The sequence below is a fragment of the Triturus cristatus genome, chromosome 5_2, assembly GCF_964204655.1.
Source record: "Triturus cristatus chromosome 5_2, aTriCri1.1, whole genome shotgun sequence".
Classification (NCBI taxonomy): domain Eukaryota; kingdom Metazoa; phylum Chordata; class Amphibia; order Caudata; family Salamandridae; genus Triturus; species Triturus cristatus.
This window is the reverse complement of record NC_140588.1, coordinates 409,714,200-409,733,618: the sequence shown is the minus strand read 5'-3', so window position 1 is coordinate 409,733,618 and position 19,419 is coordinate 409,714,200. Positions and strand designations below refer to the sequence as shown.

General features: G+C 45.1%; 1 protein-coding gene across 3 annotated transcripts in view; it reads left to right on the top strand.

Moving 5' to 3' along the window:
• The first annotated feature begins 16,489 nt into the window (after positions 1-16,489).
• Positions 16,490-19,419, top strand: part of COBL (cordon-bleu WH2 repeat protein) — a 961,684-nt gene continuing 958,754 nt past the window's right edge. For 2 of the 3 annotated variants that reach the window (XM_085607313.1, XM_085607309.1), the window contains exons 1-2: positions 16,500-16,734; positions 17,218-17,373. In XM_085607313.1, the coding sequence (XP_085463439.1) occupies positions 17,333-17,373 (41 nt within the window). In that variant the 5' untranslated portion in view covers positions 16,500-16,734; positions 17,218-17,332. Of the gene's footprint in view, positions 16,735-17,217; positions 17,374-19,419 lie in introns of all 3 variants that reach the window. The other variant, XM_085607310.1, reaches the window with a different exon arrangement.

Here is a 19,419-nt window from a genome sequence, read left to right as displayed (position 1 = left end):
AGGTGTGCCATAAAGGTAGGGGGGTGGAACCAATAGGCAGCGAAGTGGCCCTGGGCGCAATCGTAGTATCGCTGAAAGTTAGGCACATCAAACCCACCCTGGTGCTAAGGCAACATAAGGGTCCGCATCCCAATTCTGGCCTGCTTACCGCCCCAGATAAGTCGTGACAACTGGGAGTTGAGGGCCCGGAAGAAGTAGGAACCCGGGCTATATGGTATATTGGTAAAAAGGTATGACAATTTGGGAAGGACCACCATCTTAATCGGGGAAATACGACCTGCCATGGACAGCGGGAGATGGATCCATTTAGTGACATTGTCCGTAAGTTTGTCTAGTACAGTCCCGTAATTAGCTCTAATAAGGGCCTCCCGATTTCTGGTCACTCCGATACCCAGGTACTTTATCTCCTCCGACTCCCATACCAAGGGGTAGTCTAGAGGGAACTGCAAGGTCTTGTCAGTCAAGGGGAACAAGGCTGATTTTGTCCAGTTTATTTGTATCCCCGCTATGGCACCGAATTTAGTTATTTCGCACAGCAGAGGGTTCAGATTTTCTTGTGGTTTGTGAACGTAAAGAGTCATGTCATCAGCATACAATGCAATACTCTGGATAGATAAGAGAGCGATGGTTGTGATGCTGCCGGAGTTTGGCCGCCAAGGGTTCTATAGCGATCGCGAACAGAATTGGGGAGAGAGTGCACCCCTGCCGGGTACCTCTGCGGATAACAAAAGGGGCAGAGCGGGCACCACTGAGCAGGACCGCAGCTTGAGGCTGGCGGTACAACAGCCGGATCCAGTCCAAGAAGCTGAACGGCATGCCCATCCGTTCAAGTAATGCCAGAAGGTAATCCCTCTCCAGGGAATCGACCGCCTTAGTGGCGTCTAGGAAAACCGCAGCAGCCTCACACCGAGGATCGATATCCTGCAGCACCGCCTGCAGAGTGCGCAGATTATGAGCAGTCGCACGATTAGGGACAAACCCGGCCTGATCCGGGAGGACTAGACGTTCCATCAGGAGATTAAGGCGCGTAGCCAGTACCTTTGCCAATATTTTAATATCCGTATTCAGCAAAGAAAGAGGCCTGTACGAGTCGCATTGCTCTGGCAGCTTCCCTGGTTTTAACAGAGATGTTATAAGGGCTTCGCGCATCGTAGCCGGCAAGGTACTCTCTTCTAGGGCGGAGTAGTAAACATGTTTCAGTATTGGGGCCAGGACATGAATGAAAGCTTTGTAAAAGTCAATCGGTAGCCCATCCGATCTCGGTGCCTTGCCCGAGTTCATGGACATTATAGCGTCTTTTATTTCGTCAAGTTCAAGTTCATGATGTAGGAATTTCTGCTGGGACGGACCTAACCAGGCAATTGCAGTGTCGTCAAGATACTCATGTAGATTAATCGGTGTCGTCCTGTGGGAGGTGTAAATCCTGGTGTAGTGGTCAGTGAGGACACGGAGCTGGTCTGTGAGGTCTCGCTGTGGGACGCCGTGTTCGCCTAGCAGGGAAGCTACATCGTTTCGGTACCTAGGGGACCGGACTGTGGAGGCCAATGCCCTGCCGGGTCTGTCACCCTCGCCATATACCCGCGTAACAAAAGGTTTCCCTAGGAACGTGCATTCTTTATCTGCAGCTTCAGTATATTCATTCATTTTCTCTCTAAGCTGTGCCGCAACTACATGCCCCCGTGTGTGCTGTCATCTCGCGTTCTAAGTGCCGTGTCTCAGTTTCCAGCTTGCGCAACTCACCGCGCAAACATTTGAGGACTCCTCCCCCTTTAGCTATACACCAACCTCTCACGGTGACTTTGAATGCTTCCCAGACCGTAGTAAGGCTGGACACGGAGTCTATATTACGCTTGAAAAAGTCTTGTATGTCTTGCTCTAGTTCCGCCCTGAAGGCTGAATCTGTGAGGTGCGCAGGATTGAGGCGCCAGCTCAAGTAAGGGGACATATCGAGGGGTATGCGTAGTGAAAGTAGGACTGGTGAGTGGTCCTGCCTGAGCGAGGGGTGTGAGTGCCTCCATGCATCGACCAGATGGTGTTCGTTCACTATGTCTAATAACATGCATTGAGTATGTGTATAGTGCGACAACTGTGGGTGTGATCTGTCCATCGCGGGTTTGAGCGCAGTGTTGAAATCGCCCCCTAGTATGACATGAGATATACCCAGGGTTTGTATTTTGCCCCACATTGTGAGAAATGCGGATGGGTCGTCCGTGTTGGGGCCATAGTAGCAGGCAAATAGTAATGTGTGTGAGTGCAGTTTCCCCCAGACCAAGCAGTATCTGCCACCAGAATCTACTCCTCTGGTCACTCCTCTAGAATAATTCGAGTAGGATGAAAACACCCTGCAAGCAGCCCAGCGGGATGCCAATGAGGGGGTCCCTCCTGGCATCAAATGCGTCTCCTGAAGCATGGCAATAGACACTCCCTGCCTATCCAGGTACCCCAGGACTTGTCTCTTCTTTCTCGGGTTATTTAACTTGCATATGTTCCAGGAGACCAGCTGAAATTGCAAAGTCGGCCGCGCGTCAGCTACGTCTCCCATTCACCCAGACAAAGATATATGTGGCATGTAGTCATGGCATGTAGTTTCGCATAGCACTCAACATCTCAAATAGAACAAAACCCTCAAAGAACTACCCCACCCACCCAACTCCATGCGCGTGTTACTGGTGAGTCGGAGGTCCCAGAAGAGAGTCGGAGTATACGGCCCAACAGAATTTATTTCAGATCCTTTCAAATTTTTTCAGAGAGGTAAGACCTCTGGCTTTAGTCAGGGGCAACTCTGCCTCGTAAATCTGATGAATGAGAACCTTCCATTCTACAGCCTTAGGGGTAATTGGAGAAATACATGCCCTGGCAATACACAGCCGAGCACACACCAACATGATCATTACCATGTGTTGAGTATCTCCCTCACAGTCCTATTAACCCCCATTATTTGTTCCTTGATGGTTATGACACTCAGGTGGCCCAGGCCAGATATCAATCATAGCGGTACAAAAGGGGGTGGTGATGGACGGAGCATCAGAACCAATCAAACACTCACACCCAGTCAACAGATCTGGGTTTGATCCACCACCGTTCTTTAGCCCACTCTGCCACCCCAGTTCAGACGGGGAACAACCTTTACAACGCAACTTTTACAACGCACTACAGTTACAACGCATTTTTTACAACGCAAAATCCATTACAACGCATTACACTTACAACGCATGACACTACAACGCATTTTTAAAAACTACCTTTACAACGCATTCCATTACAACGCCTACCATTACAACGCATAATATTACACTACACTATCCAACACTTACCCTACTGTTGCACCCCCTGGAGTTAGAATAGCAATTTTTACCCCTATACTATCCAACACTTATCCTACTGTTGCACCACCTGGAGTTAGAATAGTAATTTTTACCCCTATACTATCCAACACTTACCCTACTGTTGCACCCCCTGGAGTTAGAATAGTAATTTTTACCCCTATACTATCCAACACTTACCCTACTGTTGCACCCCCTGGAGTTAGAATAGTAATTTTTACCCCTATACTATCCAACACTTACCCTACTGTTGCACCCCCTGGAGTTAGAGTAGTAATTTTTACCCCTATACTATCCAACACTTACCCTACTGTTGCACCCCCTGGAGTTAGAATAGTAATTTTTACCCCTATACTATCCAACACTTACCCTACTGTTGCACCCCCTGGAGTTAGAATAGTAATTTTTACCCCTATACTATCCAACACTTACCCTACTGTTGCACCCCCTGAAGTTAGAATAGTAATTTTTACCCCTATACTATCCAACACTTACCCTACTGTTGCACCCCCTGGAGTTAGAATAGCAATTTTTACCCCTACACTATCCAACACTTACCCTACTGTTGCACCCCCTGGAGTTAGAATAGCAATTTTTACCCCTATACTATCCAACACTTACCCTACTGTTGCACCCCCTGGAGTTAGAATAGTAATTTTTACCCCTATACTATCCAACACTTACCCCACTGTTGCACCCCCTGGAGTTAGAATGGTAAATTTTACCCCTATACTATCCAACACTTACCCTACTGTTGCACCCCCTGGAGTTAGAATAGTAATTTTTACCCCTATACTATCCAACACTTACCCTACTGTTGCACCCCCTGGAGTTAGAATAGTAATTTTTACCCCTATACTATCCAACACTTACCCTACTGTTGCACCCCCTGGAGTTAGAAAAGTAATTTTTACCCATATACTATCTAATACTTACCTTAAATGCAATTTAATATTATGCGTTGTAAAGGTATGCGTTGTAAAGGTAGTTTTTTAAAATGCGTTGTAGTGTCATGCGTTGTAAGTGTAGTGCGTTGTAATGGATTTTGCGTTGTAAAAAATGCGTTGTAAGTGCATGCGTTGTAAAAGTGTGCGTTGTAACGTCATACATCCAGTTCAGACATGGCCATATGCAAATCAGTCTGACCCTGTGCCTAATGGGAACAGTCCAGCCCGAACTGCCAAGCCATGCCTTCCCTGGACCGGAAACAAGCTTCCTAGGACCGATTTCTGGCATTTCAGCCGTCTTCAGCCAGGCTTGCTTGAATCCAGTGGCAAAGTGAGCAAGGGACTCACGTCTGAGCATACCCTGCCAACTTATGGCGAACAAAGCGGTACAGATATCAATCATAGACCGGCTCTCCCCTGCCCAGAATTCTTGTAGAGCGGGGCAAAGCACGAACATATGTACTATGTCGGCAGCCGGGAACTTACACTTAGGGCATTTAGTCTTATCCGTCACAGTATTTGTTCCCCATTTAAGTATTTTATCTGGGGTATAATACAACAGGTATATAGTACATAATTGTTGCAGTTTTAAACTAACAGAACATACAGAGGGGTCTAATATTTCAAGAGAGCGATGAATCGAGGCTGAAGTCTCTACTGAAAGTAGTTGGCTCCACTTGGCAACCAGCATCATAATATCGCCTGTGTTGAAGCCGGAGAGCCCCTGGTAGGTGATACTAATCGAGGGTTTAATGCCTGATTTAAAATAATAAAGCGAGGGTTCAAAGCCTTCAATATCCAATTTATATTGACAGCCTGATTGAACGTAGTCCCTCACTTGCAAGTATTTTTAAAAAAGGTGTCGCGGAAGCCCATATGATTCCTGCAAACCCAGAAAAGACCTGAAGCCATTCATATCATAAATCTGACTGATAGTTACGGCACCGCTCAGTGCCCAAGCACTGCAGATCGAATCCTGAAAGACTGAGGGGAAAGCAAGGTTATTCCAAAGTGGTGTGTCTCTGTTTAGAATGGCTATGGAGTATTTGGAACAGATCTCCTTCCTTATATTGATAATATCGCTCAGGACCTTAAACCGTACCCTCTTATAGTAGTTGGGATCTCCTAATCGATAGAGGAAAAGCCTGCACTCTTTCCCTACAGCTAATTGATAGCAGTTAGATGATAAGCCGGGATCGTCTGGATCGAGTAAGCTGCGCAGACGACCGGTGAAGGCCGCCCAGAAGTATAGCTTAAAATCTGGGAGTGAGAGTCCCCCCTTCTTAAATGGAAGCTTTAGAAAGCATATGGCTCTCCGTGCATGCCTATACCCGAATACAAAAGCAGCCAATGATGCCCTCCAAGCGCTTAAAAAAGTCAGGGATCCTTAAGGGGATTGCCCTGAACAGATAGAGGAATTTGGAGAGGATATTCATCTTAATTATGTTAGTTCGTCCAATAATCGTAAGTGGTAACTTGTCCCAGGATTTTAATTTGGAATTTACCGCAGATAGCAGAGGTTCATAGTTCAATTTGTTAATATTGAAGATCTCCGCGCATAGCTTCATACCCAGATAAACTGCCGTAGTAGTTACCCCTGGGGGTAGTAGAGTCGGGATTAAAATTCAAGAGAAGCTGAGTTTTGGATATATTAAGTTTGTACCCTGAAACCTTGCAAAACTTGGCTGCATCTTTGGAAACCTGTCCAATTGCTGTTAGACGACTGGAGGAGAAAACTGCCACATCGTCAGCATACGCGTCCAATTTCAGTTGTTACTCTCCAGCAATTATCGGTTGAATGCCTGCATTCCTACAGAGTGACTGCAGATATGGCTCTATATTGAGAACAAACAAAAGGGGGGAAAGTGGACATCCCTGACGGGTGCCACGGGATATCTGGAATTGATTAGAGCAGTTTTCTGCAAGAACTACCCTTGCCTTAGGTGTCTTATATAAGACTTGAGTTAGACTGATAAATCTTTCACTAATACCAAAGGTCCGCATTGTAGTCCACATAAAGTCCCATGCAACACAGTCAAAGGCTTTTTCTGCATCTAGAAGAATCATGCCCATAATAATATTAAGCTTCACGGTCACAGCAAAAGCTGTGATTGGTATGGCTAGTGGTATCACTCCCTGGGACGAGCCCATGTTGTTGTGGGGAAACTAGGAGTGAGATTACAGGGGCCAGATACAGTGGCCAGAATCTTGGCAAACCATTTTGCATTTGAATTAATCAAGGATATGGGCCAATATGACCCTATATCCTCTTGTGGAGCAGATTCATTCTAATCTGCTGGTGCAGGCCACACCACTTTGCCACGGGTTCTTATCAAGTAAGGAGGAAATGACACTGGAGCGAAGTTAAACCATAGGTCATTTATTAATCATTCATAAATGGGTCTCCATCCAACAAGCACCATGGAGTTACTCAAGGAGAGAGCACGCTTGAACGATGGTTACATGGGTTTTTATAGGGAAGATCAAAAACAAGGAACGCCCAGAGGTAAATAGAACTTTGGAAAGAACACACAAATGAGGCAAGGCAAGAATTGACAGCCTTGGTGTCTTGTGCAATTACTACGTCCTAGGACTGAACAAGATATGCTATTCTGAGTAGACTTTACTTGAGGATTAACCATTGCCTGAAAACCTTCGAGCAAGCTGACTCTGCATGTTTACACAGCCTACAATGTCCCAACCTGCAATTCTATACTCATGTTTATACAGATGCGGTGTAAAAAAGAGAGCCAGACTGAAAGTAGGGCAGGGGTGAAAATGGATGAAGCACAGCGTAATCAAAAAATGAAAGAATCAGATTTTACATTTTAACACTCTGAGGGCTTATCTTCTTTTAAAAAATACAGTAATATTGGTGATATTCCAAATATCCAGGGGATACTCCCAATATAAATGTGTTGAATCACCTTGCGGAGCACCACATTTATTATATCTTTAAATACCTTGTAAAACTCTAGAGGTATAGCATCCTCGCCAGCCGCCTTACTGGTTGGCAGAGCCATTAATGCGGCATCAATCTCTGTTAAAGAGAATTCAAACTGCATACCATTTACCTATTTTACCCCCAAGTGAGGTAGTCTGCACTGCTGAATATACTGCGAGCAGCTGGCCTGGTCTATACTCGGTGTCTTATTATATAACTCAAAATAAATTATCCTGAGCACAACACAATGTGTATCATGAAATCGATGTCCAATCAGTCTTCTTTCCAATTCCGATGATTTTATTCTTGAAGTATGATAAAATCTTCTCCAGATCGCACAATAGCCAACACGTGTTTCGTCAGATCTGATGCCTCCGCATCTCTGACTTCATCAGGGCTTAGAGATATATCCCAATTCCATATGTCAGATCCACTGTACTCCAGACGTCAGATACTTGTATTAAATTAATATGTAATTGTAAGTCTTCTTAAGTCCTTTATCCAAGACAATAAATAACCTCAATAGGTCTATTCTGACCTGAGCAGCAGAGAGTACTCCCCACACGTTTCACCGGGGTCAGCTCGCCCCACCTTTTCCCCATAATTGTATTGTAGCTTTCAGTGTTTTGTATACCTAGCGGCAACCTGATCTTTTATCCTATGCCCAAGAAGATATATTTTCTCCTCTAACTGGAGAAAAATCAGCAGCTCATCTGCCAGTCCTTGTGAGATTTTGGAGGCATGTAGTGTTTAAAGTTGTAAGATAGCCTGACGAAGAGTGTGAGCCCGATTGACCTGGAGGAACTCCCTAGGTAAACCTGATGCATACGGTATATAGTCATCATTTGCAAGCCGGTGCCTGGGGAATGAGAACTTAGTGCGATTGCCCCCGTCTCCAGTTAACCCAAATGAAAACATGATTGGATTATGGTCTGAGACAATCCTAGAGCAAACACTAATTTCCATGCTATCCAGCAGGGACCTCCTAATTAAGACCATATCAATCCTGGAGTACTGCCTATGAGGGCAAGAATAGAAAGTATATCCAGGATCGGCCGGGTATAAAGTGCGCCATGAGTCACGTAGCACATGCAGCTGAATAAGATCTATAATTGAAGTCTTAGTCCTGGGTTTGCGTAGGATAGCAGTACAATTGGTAGTATCTATATTATTATTGATTATGCAATTTAAATTCCCCGTTATGATCAGTTGCCCAGGACAATCTAATAACTCCAATGACAACACATCTAATACTTCTGGGCCATCTGTGTTGGGGCCAAAGACCACACACAGAGCACTTTCATTGAATTTAGGAATAATTGAGCAAGAACCCATCTTCCCCTAGAATCACCAGCGGTTCTAAGAGCTTGGCCATGAAAGTTCTTATCAGCCAGTAATGTCACCCCACTAAAATTGATTTTGATGGGCAGACAACCATATCGTACTCTAGTTGCTTATATAGGGACCTATCCTTATATGCTTAGTGGGTCTCAGTCAGGGCTACAAGTTGGGGTTTATATTAACGAATCTCCTCCAGTACCAGTTGTCGCTTACTGCGCATGTTAATTCCAGATACACTCGAGCATATACATTTAATCTGAGTCATAGAAACTAATGGATTTCAATAGCTCTACCATGCCCTTGTATCCCTCGTAACCTTTGCTGCTCTAATTTATTATTCCACCACCTTAAAAGATACAAAGAGTAAACCCCAGATAAACTGGCCATATTTTGACCATTACCAATCTCCCCATCATCCCCTCATTGCTGGAGCAGGGTCACCGGCCAGAGATCCACAGTTGTAGTCCCGCCCGCACTCTCACCCCCCTCATCCAACACCCCCACCCTCCCCCATGCCCTTGAGAAGGAATTCAAACCCCCTTCTGGCTGTCAGCTGGAGACAGCCCTACGGAGTGCTGACTACTTGCACCCCTAAGCCCCGATCAGCCACGCAACCATCCCATGCCAGTAAGTAAGAAAATAATATATATATATTTTTCTGCACCCTGATAATATATCATATGCAGCTGTAGGATATTAGTGTCCAGATCATGAATCCATCTTAAAAAAGAGAGGAACCGTCCCATGTCACAGAGGAGATATGTGAGAGAAATATCAGGGCATAGCAACATGTAGGTATAGAGAACAAGCATTGGCATAGCCAATAGGTCTCGCCTTTGGGAACTTATAAGTGTTTAGCCATGAAACAGTTGCATAACTAAATACTTATAAGGTCCGAAAAGCGAGACCTATTGGCCGCAAAAGTGTAAGTGATCGCGATCAAACATCAAAGCGGCCGTGAAAGTGAAAGTAATCGCGGTCAAGAGCGCGCTCCCGCGCACATGCACTGTAGCTCTAGGCTGGCCTGGTAGCACTTTTAAGAGCCCTCTCAATAAGTCTCGCCAGATCAGCGTATGCGCTGGGTCAGGCGAGACCTAAAAATAGCCTATACTAGATTAAGAGTCCATCGCTAGTGTTAATGTCCAGCTCCCAGGCGAGCCAGGGCCTGCTTAGCATCCTCCATAGAGTAAAAAATCTGGGTTCGCCAGTCTTTTATCATTTTGAGGTGAGCAGGTTCCTGCAGAAAAACTTGGGCCCCCACAGACTTGAGTGGGTCTATAAGTTGGTGCATCTTCCATCTTCGGTCCATTGTAGATCTGCACAGATCAGACCGAGCAACAATTGACATTGCCTAGTTCCGACCTGGAGATGCAGCCTGCAGGACGTGCTTTAAGAGAGATTGCCTGTCTCAAAAGAAAATTCCCGACGTATATTAGAATTGGATGAGGCTGAGGTATAATAAAACTAGAGGAGTTTCAGCTGAGTGGAAGGTGGTGAGCACGCTGGATTTGATAGTCCCAGCCCCAATCCGCAAGGTCAGGAAAGGCCCTGCCGAATAGTTTCACCATATATTGCAGGGGGTCAGGGCCTTCCTTTCCCTCTAGGATTCCAAATATCCTTAAGTTGTTTCTCCTTTGGCGGTTTTCTATGTCTTCGATTTTTGTTTGGAGATATTCGAGCTGGGAATCATGATCCCTGATTGCCTTGACTGTTGCCGATGTAGCCTCGTCGGTGCGAGCAACTCTCTCCTGCAACTCAGAAAGTTCAGTTGTAAGAGTGGTGATCTGCCCTGATGCCTCATCCAAGGATTGTTTTTTTTTTTGGGGGGGTTTTTTGGGGGTTTTTTGTCCTCATTAGCCGCCAATCTCCCTTTAAGTGCACAATCGAGGAGTCCGCGCCCACACTCAGTGAACTGAGCGACATAGGTGATATGCGCTTAATGTCGCCCACCTACCGGCACTAAGACTTACCGAAACGCGCACAAAAAGCATCCGTTGAGATAACTGTGTTTCTAGCTTCTTGAGCTCGAAGGCCATGTCCTAAGACCACAACCTCTCACTAAAGAGGAGGGATATAGACCTAAGCCCTAGAGTATTCAGGCAGCATTAATCATAGGACCCGAGGGAGAGGGAGAAAAAAAAAAAAACCTCAACTACGGGTCCCATTGCCTTCCAGAATCTTCCAGAATGCTCTCCTCTTTTTGCTGCCTGTTCTCATTAGGTCCATCTTAGAGGTCGCAAAAACAGAGGATTGCCAATCAAAAAAGGAAGGGGGGATGTGGTCGGTCCATTTCATGCATATTTGTCTCCTAGCCAGGAGCACAACGTAAAAAAGTAACGATCTTGCAGAGCCTTTAACATTATCTTGAAGTCCGAAGAAAATCAAAGATAGATCCATATTGACCGTAGTCCCTATTATGTCCGCCAGAAATTTACCAACACTGTCCCAAAATGAAAAAAGCGCTGGGCACTCTTTAAACATGTGTATATCGGAGGCCATAACCAGACCACATTTTTTACAACAGACAGGCTGCTCTTTGTTAATTTTAGAGAGTTTCAGCGGGGTAAAGTATGCCCTGTGGATGGTAAACAGGTGGTTTCTTTTCAGCCATGCCGGCTTTACTATATCATGCAGTAGTTTACATGATTGCCATAAAGAATCACATTCTCGATCCCACAGCACACTACCCCATAATTCCTCTGCCAGGGTAAACTCTCCATCCACTGCCTCCAAAATTGCTTGGTATCAAAAGGAAACTTCTTTCTTCCCATAGGGTTTAGTCACAAGATTATACTCTAAATCGTTGCCTTTCCCTAATAAGTCCCCCTTGGATGTCTGTAACTCAGCCTGGACCCAGCTCATCAGCTGCCAATATTTAAATCTAGAAAAGGAGGGCCCCACCCTCTCGCTAAGTTGTTCCCATGTTGCCAGAGTGCCATCTGAAATCAGGTCCCTCCAAACCACCATGCCAGAATCCCTTAACAGGATCGCCAACCTGTCTCTCAGGCACTCTGGACTACCAGGAGAGTCCCATATAGGGGCCATGCTAGAAAAGTAGCCAAGAGTTATCGACCTCCTCAAATTTGTCCACGTTTTACTCAGACCCTGCAAGACCTTGAGCCTAACTTTTTTGAAAAACTTAACATCTCCAAATTTAAACAAAAATCCCTCCACCGGTAAATGTGCTCCCTGTAACATTGCTAAAAACATCCCACCCGCACCAACCTTGGTCGGCATTTTTAATAGCATACGAGCGTGGGAGAATTGAAACGCCCAGGCATAGAGCTAAAGATCGGGCAGAGCAAGGCCTCCCTTCTCCCTTCGGCGTCTCAGCTTTTTCCAGGCCAGTCGAGAAAATGTATACCCCCAAACAAAGGAGTTGATGTCCCTCTGGATTTTCTCGATTTGTGACTTTTCAAAATAAAGTGGGATACAGTTGAAAAGGAAAGTAATTTTAGGGAGTATCGACATTTTTGCCAAATTAGACCTGCCAATTATAGAGAGAGGAAGTGAAGCCCAGGTCTTCATAAGCTTCACACATTCTCTCGCCACTTCAGTCAAGTTTAACTCGGCGATCTTTGCAATATCTTGCACTATATTGACACCAAGATATCTCATTTTAGGTCTTAGCAGATGCCGACATTGGTAGACCGCTTGGTTCCAGGCCATCACCTCTGTTTTAGCGGCGTTGATTTCGTACCCAGAAACTGCTCCAAACTCTTGAGCTTGACTGATGACTGCCCAGCTTGAGAGTATTCTGAATGCTAGACTTATCCGTAGGTGGGAAGCTAGCAAGATCTCCCACTTTGAGTATGGGGAAGGAGCAGGCAAACTCCTTGCTTGGAAGAGCAAATCAGACCGAGCAAGGAGTTATATTAAGGAGATAGGAAATGAGAGGGGCATCTCAGCTACGGATGAGGAAATCCGGGATGCCTTTCAGGCCTTCTTCCAATCCATCTATCAGGAAGATAGCAATGTAGATAGCCGGAGTGTTCAGAATTGGCTCCAAAATATTTTGCTCCCCTCCCTTAGTTCCGAACAACAAATATTTGTAAATGCAGAATTTTCACACGAGGAAGTAAGGGAGGCTATCTCTAATAGCAAGAATAGTAAGGCTGCGGGCCCAGATGGTTTGCCTTCTGAGATATATAAGGCAATAGGAGACAAGGTCGTCCCTATTATGACTAAACTCTTTAACCAGTTCCTACAAGAAGGTCTGAACCCCCCAGACTCATGGAACGAGGCCACTATAGTTTTGATATTGAAACCAGGGAAGGCGGCATCCAATTCTGGGTCCTATAGACCCATATCTTTATTGAATGCCGACTATAAAATCTTTACCTCTATACTGGCAGCTCGTTTGGGTACGGTGGTGGGAGACATTCTGCATCCAGACCAGAAGGGGTTCGTAAAAGGGCGCCAGATATCTCGTTTAACTTATGATTTAATCGGCGCAATAGATCTGGCATCCACATATTCTAGTCCTTTAGCGGTTATGACTCTGGATGCCACCAAGGCCTTCGACAGGGTCAATTGGGTATACCTGTCGGAGGTCTTGGAAAAATTTAATCTTGGCAAGAAGTTTCTTCATACAATACAAACTATATATAGGAGTCCAACAGCTAGACTTCTGGTAAACGGCAGTGTTACAGCACCTTTTAATATATCCAGGGGCACCAGACAGGGCTGCCCACTCTCCCCGCTCCTTTTTGACCTATACATTGAGCCGTTTGCCCAACGGCTTAGAGAGGACGTTAACATTCAACCCTTTAGGTATGGAGAGTGGGAGAGGAAGGTAGCCCTGTACGCAGATGACATCTTTATTTTCACTGCCGACTTGGATAAGGCATTCTCGGCAGTCATCAGTCACATCCAAGGATTGTTGTATCGTTGTATTATCTACATTAGCTTGAACATAGTACAGCTGAGCCTCTGAGCGCTGGTTATGAAGGGCTTGTAAAATTACTCTTAGTGAGGGTTCCTGTGTATCATCATCCTTGGAATTTGAGGATGGAGAGTGATCCGGAGTAATGCAACTACTGCCTCGAGTCCTGGCCACACTTGCTGTGCTGTTGTCCCCACCTTGCCAATGACCGACGTCTCCTCCTAATTCCTCTCTGCCGAGGAAATAGCTCTAGACATTGCAGGGAGGCATCAGACTTGTTTTTCTGACAATACTCCGCAGTCTCTTGCAAGGTTGAGAAAATTCATCGCTATTATCCAAGCTGCACTGCATACAGCACAGTCCACTGCGTGGAAAACAACCAAGACCAGCGAGACTCCTGGTGAAGAAATCATAAGCCTTCATTAGCTGATCCTGATAAAGGAAAAACTTTCTTTTTCTAAAAAAAAAGTAAGTGTTCTTAAAACGCACTTTTTTACTGCATACTTCTCTTTTTTTCTCTTTCTTACTTCTATGGCAAATATATGTAATGATTTTAATGAATAAAACATAAAATAAAGTTTAATAAGGTACAGCAACAAAATAAATTGTACTGTGTTGAGATCGAAAACATGACTGACAGGGGTGCAGGAGGTGATTAAATTCTAAAAACAATGCAAGTTGTTTATTTACTATAGATTCTAATATTCGGTGGCTGCTGGGAGAAGAGATATGGATATAAATTTAAATAAAAACTATCTGCTGAAGGTTTCTTTAGTAGAGGGAGCACACTAGCTGGTTTCCATAACAAAGAAACCGAGCCAGTTTGGACGGAGGTATTAAACACCTTCGCATAAACAGGGCTAATAACCTCTGGTATTTGTTTTATTATATGAGGGGGCAAGAGTCAAGAGGTAATCCAGATTTACATGATAGAAGAAGTCTTTTTAGTTCGTCTTTATTAGGAGGAATGAAAGACGTCAGTAAATTAGGTAGCGTAGATTCAGGAGGGCCCAAGGGAAGGGCATGGGAGGCGATGCTGAGCGAACTCCAAGGTTAGTTTGTATTAGAATAATTTTGTTGTAAAAAAAATCACCTCATTCCTGGCCGATCTTTGGGGTGAGTACTACCAAGGGGGTGCATGCTTTGGCATCCCTGAAACGTGAGACAAAGTTGAAGATGTCTTTTGTCTTGTTTTTGACCTTCGCTATTTTATCTGTATAGAAAGAAGATCTGACTTTTTTTTATTTGTAGTGAAAATTCTTGAGAGCTGTTTTGAAGGATGCTTTGTCTCTGTCCTGGTAGTCTTTTCTCCAGGTTCTCTCAGGTTTTTCACATTTCTTTTCCTTCTTCTCCTAATTCAGAAGTGAGCCAGGGTGCTGAGGGGGTAGATCTTTGTTTCATGGGGGGCTGGATTTGCTTGTGGTGATACGATCGGCAGCGTTCATGAGCCATTGATTGACTAAGGATGCAACCTCATTGACACTGCCCAATAGGTATTGAGCGACTTAGCATTCTCTTTAACTCAGAAATGTCAGCATCGCTCCATGGCCTAGTATAAGAACCAGAGAGATGTGTGTGCGTGTCAGCCCTAGTTCTTGGAGAATCCCATGAAAACTTCAATTAAAAGTGGTCAGATCACGTTACTTCTGTCTGTGTCGCTAGGGCAATTGATGAATTGGACAATATTAAATCAATGGGGACCTGAGGGGATCAGAGCAAGGTTGAGGGTAGCTGTAGCGTCTAAAAAATGTCTAGTCATTTTATCTTTTATATTATTGTCTATGTGGAGATTAAGGTCGCCAAGAACAGTAAAATTAGAGTACCTTATGACTAAAGGGGCTAGAGCAATGTCTAAAGAGTCAATAAAGTCACCAGCGTAGCCTGGAGGACAATACAAAAGAACACCCAAGAAAGAGGATTGTGCATTGAGGAATAGGCAGAACCTAGTGCTTCAGCACCTTTGATGTCATCTGAGGGGTAGGTGGAGCACTGTAGGTGGTTCTTGAAAGCAATGGCAACCCCGCCCCCTACTTTCCCTATCCTGTCCTCGTGTATCCATGCAAAAGGTTCAGGAAAAGCTAGTTCAATGTCAGGGGTGGAATCTTCTTTCATTGAGATCTCTGACAGGAAAAATACATTATAATCCGAATCTAAAAGTAGATTATAGATGTCAGCAGAGTGTTTATGTAGGGAGCGATGTTAACAAGAGCAGCTCTAAGGGAAGGTTGGGTCCCTGTCATGGCTTTGTTACTTTTAACGCCGGTATTTAGGAATGTAATGCCGCCTTTGCAATAGACGCATGAAATTGAGCCTTTACTCGATGTTAGGTTAGATTTAGACTTACTGGGGAAAGTGTGACATTTCTTCAGTGCCTCAGAAGTATAGCACATAAACTAGAGGGTGTCCGAAGTGGAACCAGCATAGTGGCTGGCGTTGGCTGCGGAAGGGAGGCGTCCGAGTCCCATTGACTATTATTTTTGTTTATTGACTATTATTTTTGTTTTCTGTAATGCTTTTTAATTATTTTTAGCTTACGTTTTTATGCTTGACTCCAGTTGGTTTATTTTATAAAATGCTATATGACTCAATTGTGTGCCTTTTAGGAACAAGTTGCTTCATCTAGTATTGAGGTTCAACACTGTCGGATCCTGCGTAGGCGCTTTATCTCTATTTTATCAGATTGTTTTAGATACTTAAAAAAAAATTAGCTGCATAATCTATGTTTTTTCCAGGTCCACATCACCTTTGAAACATTCTTTCTTCTCTTCATTCATAAACTAGAGCTAAAGAACCATCATTTTATCAAAACACACATATCTAAGTTTTCAAAAGACAGTAGTTTTATTTTTTAGTCCATACTTTTGAAGATGGATAAAATATAATCCCACTTTCAAATCTTTAAATTGGATAAAGATCGCTGTGCTCTGTGAATGTTGGCATTTCGTGAAATCGCGAGGATAGTCTAATAGAGGCAGTACGGTAACAGCAGCGGGGATCGCAGAGAAGTGCCCAGTGTGTATTAGTGCTGAGAAAGTTGGGTCTGCTAGGGGTAATACGGTAATAGCAAAGTGGGAACAGTGTGTTGTGTGTGCAGTGGCGGAGCTGGGAGCCGCACAGAGCTCACGCGCTGCAGTAACAGCTGCGGGTCTGGGAACGGCTTTGGATCTGGAAGTGCAGAATACTTCAATCTAGCAGCGCTGCTCTGAGAAGGAAAGAGACGCGTACCGAGTCACCGGGGTGCCTATTTTACTGTAGAAGCTGCCGCTGCCTGCTCGTATTCCCGCAGAAGCATGGGTGAGTTGTTGACGCTTGGCAGGGAGTAAGAGCTGCAAGTTGCAGCAGGTCATTCCGGCCCAAGCCTTGATGACGTAGCTTTGTCACTTGCCGATATTTCTTCATGGCTGTATTTCGAGTCTGTCCACGCATGGATCGCTTCATAACACTTGTGCCCACCTGTTGCATTTGAAAAATGCACTCGAACAGAACAGTTGGCACCTGGCTGTGCACATTGATATAGCGTGCTGCGCAAGCTGATCCGCTTCTCGCCGCTGAATGTCACTTACATTGCACTTATATCCTCTGCCGATTGTTTATGTTTTGCTTTACTCTTTGTTTTTGGTGTGTGTTCAGATACAAATTCTACCTCTTTGTGCGTGTTTCCAAGTCACATTATATTTAGTGAGACAGAGCTGTGAAGCAAAGATGCCGTGGTGTATTTAAATTGCTCACGCAGGATTTGTGGGCGCCACTGAAATGCTTCTTCTGGGTTTATTTCAGCCTTGTCGGACTGTCCCAAAGAGATGGAAATAGAGGCGAATTAAGGAGCGGGCACCTGCTGCTGCTGAAAGCGCCAGCCTGCCGCCGCCGCCGGAGCTGGCACTGGGAGCGTGCCATGGAGACTCTTTACCAGCCCGCCGCCCAGCCTCCTCCCAGGTAGGCAGGCACCGCCTGTGCGCGCGCGCCCGTGTGCGCAAATAGAACTGTTTGCTAATCTCAAGCCTCTTGTTGGCTTTATTATTAGCTCGGACGAGCGGCCGCCCTGCCCGGCCCTGTCCGAGCGCCCTCTCGGGTTCATACGGCTTGAGTGACACACTAGGAACTCTGTGTCTGTGAAAGGGATCCCTCGGGTCCTTGTGTGTGTATTTCTGCGCGTTTCCCAGGTAACAGGGCAGGCCCCCGATCCGCAGCCGGGTCACAGCGCCTTCTTCCTCCAAACCGTTATTATCGCCGGCTTGAGCTTCAAAGAGAGCCTGCGAACTAAGACAAAATGGAGTGTGCCGCTGTTTAGTTGGTATTTTGTAGAACGTGAAGTAAAAGTCGTGTATCATAATTCTGCATAGTGCCAGAAGGAAGGCAGACACAGGGTACACGGTTAAGGTGGCGTAACGAAAATGGGCCCTTACTGCTTGGATGGGGAGTTAGAGGTATCCATAATTGTGGATCAGCCTCGTGCCCCCCTACTCCTGAGACCTGGTGTCACTGCACGTGCTGCACCATTGATAGCTATACTCCTGCTCTGACACCATAAGTGTCACCGGCATTAGAGTATCGTAATGAAATGTGTGTCCTGAAAATAATTGAAGGGCTCTTCTTGAATCTCGTGATAAAATTCTGAGAGTTTGCTCTCCCCCCTCGCAGAGTGTACTCTTCCGGTAGGAGCGAGGACTTGAGACGGGCTGCCCGACTCACTTCTAATTAAGATATCACAAAGTCACCTTACAAGACCCTACATACTGTATTGTTTGAGGGGACAGAGGAGCGGGGTGGAAGCACTTGTCATATGGCCTGGTAGGAGCCATGTGCAATTCCTGCCTGTTCTACGGGCTGTGTTGGTGTCTCATAAGAGCGTGGGTGGGAGTGCTCAGGGGTGACTGCGGCTGCATCTGCTATAGAGTAAGGGACATGGGCAACAAGAAAGGGGTGTGAGCCCCCCTCCCGTTCACTGTTTTTGAAGACCATTTTTGAAGTTAGGACTATAGTTATTGTAACACATATTTATAAATGTCCATTTGTTTCCGGTTTTAAGCACCCCCGCTTTTGGCAGGTGTGTGCACCGAGTCTGGGTGTTTGGTTTCATCAGGGTCACATGGTCGGCCCAATGGGGGAAGCGGCATCAGTTTGGCATAGCTCGAACTTGGTCTGAGGGCATAAGAGCGCTTCACAAAAGAACTGGACGAATTACACATTTTTTTAGGCAGAAAGGTGGAGATTGTAATTTGTTTAGGACTACAGCATTTTGAGCCGAGATAATATTCGAATTTGCTTCCCTGCTCCAAAGCCGGGTGCTCTAGCGCATAGGCAACATTTCTTATCCACATTTCAGCCCTCATAAATGAACATCCACCAGTTTATTACCCGTCTTCAGCCTCACTCATTTATCTGCCCCTCACTTCGTCCATTAAGTCAATTGTACTCCATGGCAGTTCAAATGCATTCAGACTAAATTGTGACTCAGAAATAGTGGTCTGTACCATAAAAACCGATTCCCGTTAAGAAAATGTTTGAGGAGCACGATTCTGGATCACAATTGTCCCTGGATACCCTCAGGCGGTTATAACCCGGCTACCCTTACCAGATCGCTGTTTTTCCTGCATTTAAATATGGAAAGCACCAGGGTAGTGTGTTCTAAGGTACTACAGCTATGTCACATCATTACTTACCCACTCATGCATGAACTGTTGTTCTTAAAATGATGTGCAAATTCGGTCCATAATGGTCACGTGAACAAATGTATAATATTTAGGTGACTATCTGTCATTGCCAGGGATTCAACAGAGGATAGACTGTTTACGTTACGCGGAAATGTGTAAGGCACAAGATAGTGAGAAGGTAAAAGTGAGGATCTAATTCCTACTGCTTTTTTGTAAGTAGTCGTGTGTTTCAATTTTGGAGTCGCATAAGAGGAAAAAAATGGTGCATGTACATTGTATATATAAAGGTCTACTCTTTCACTGGACAACTGTACAGTTTTAAAAAGCA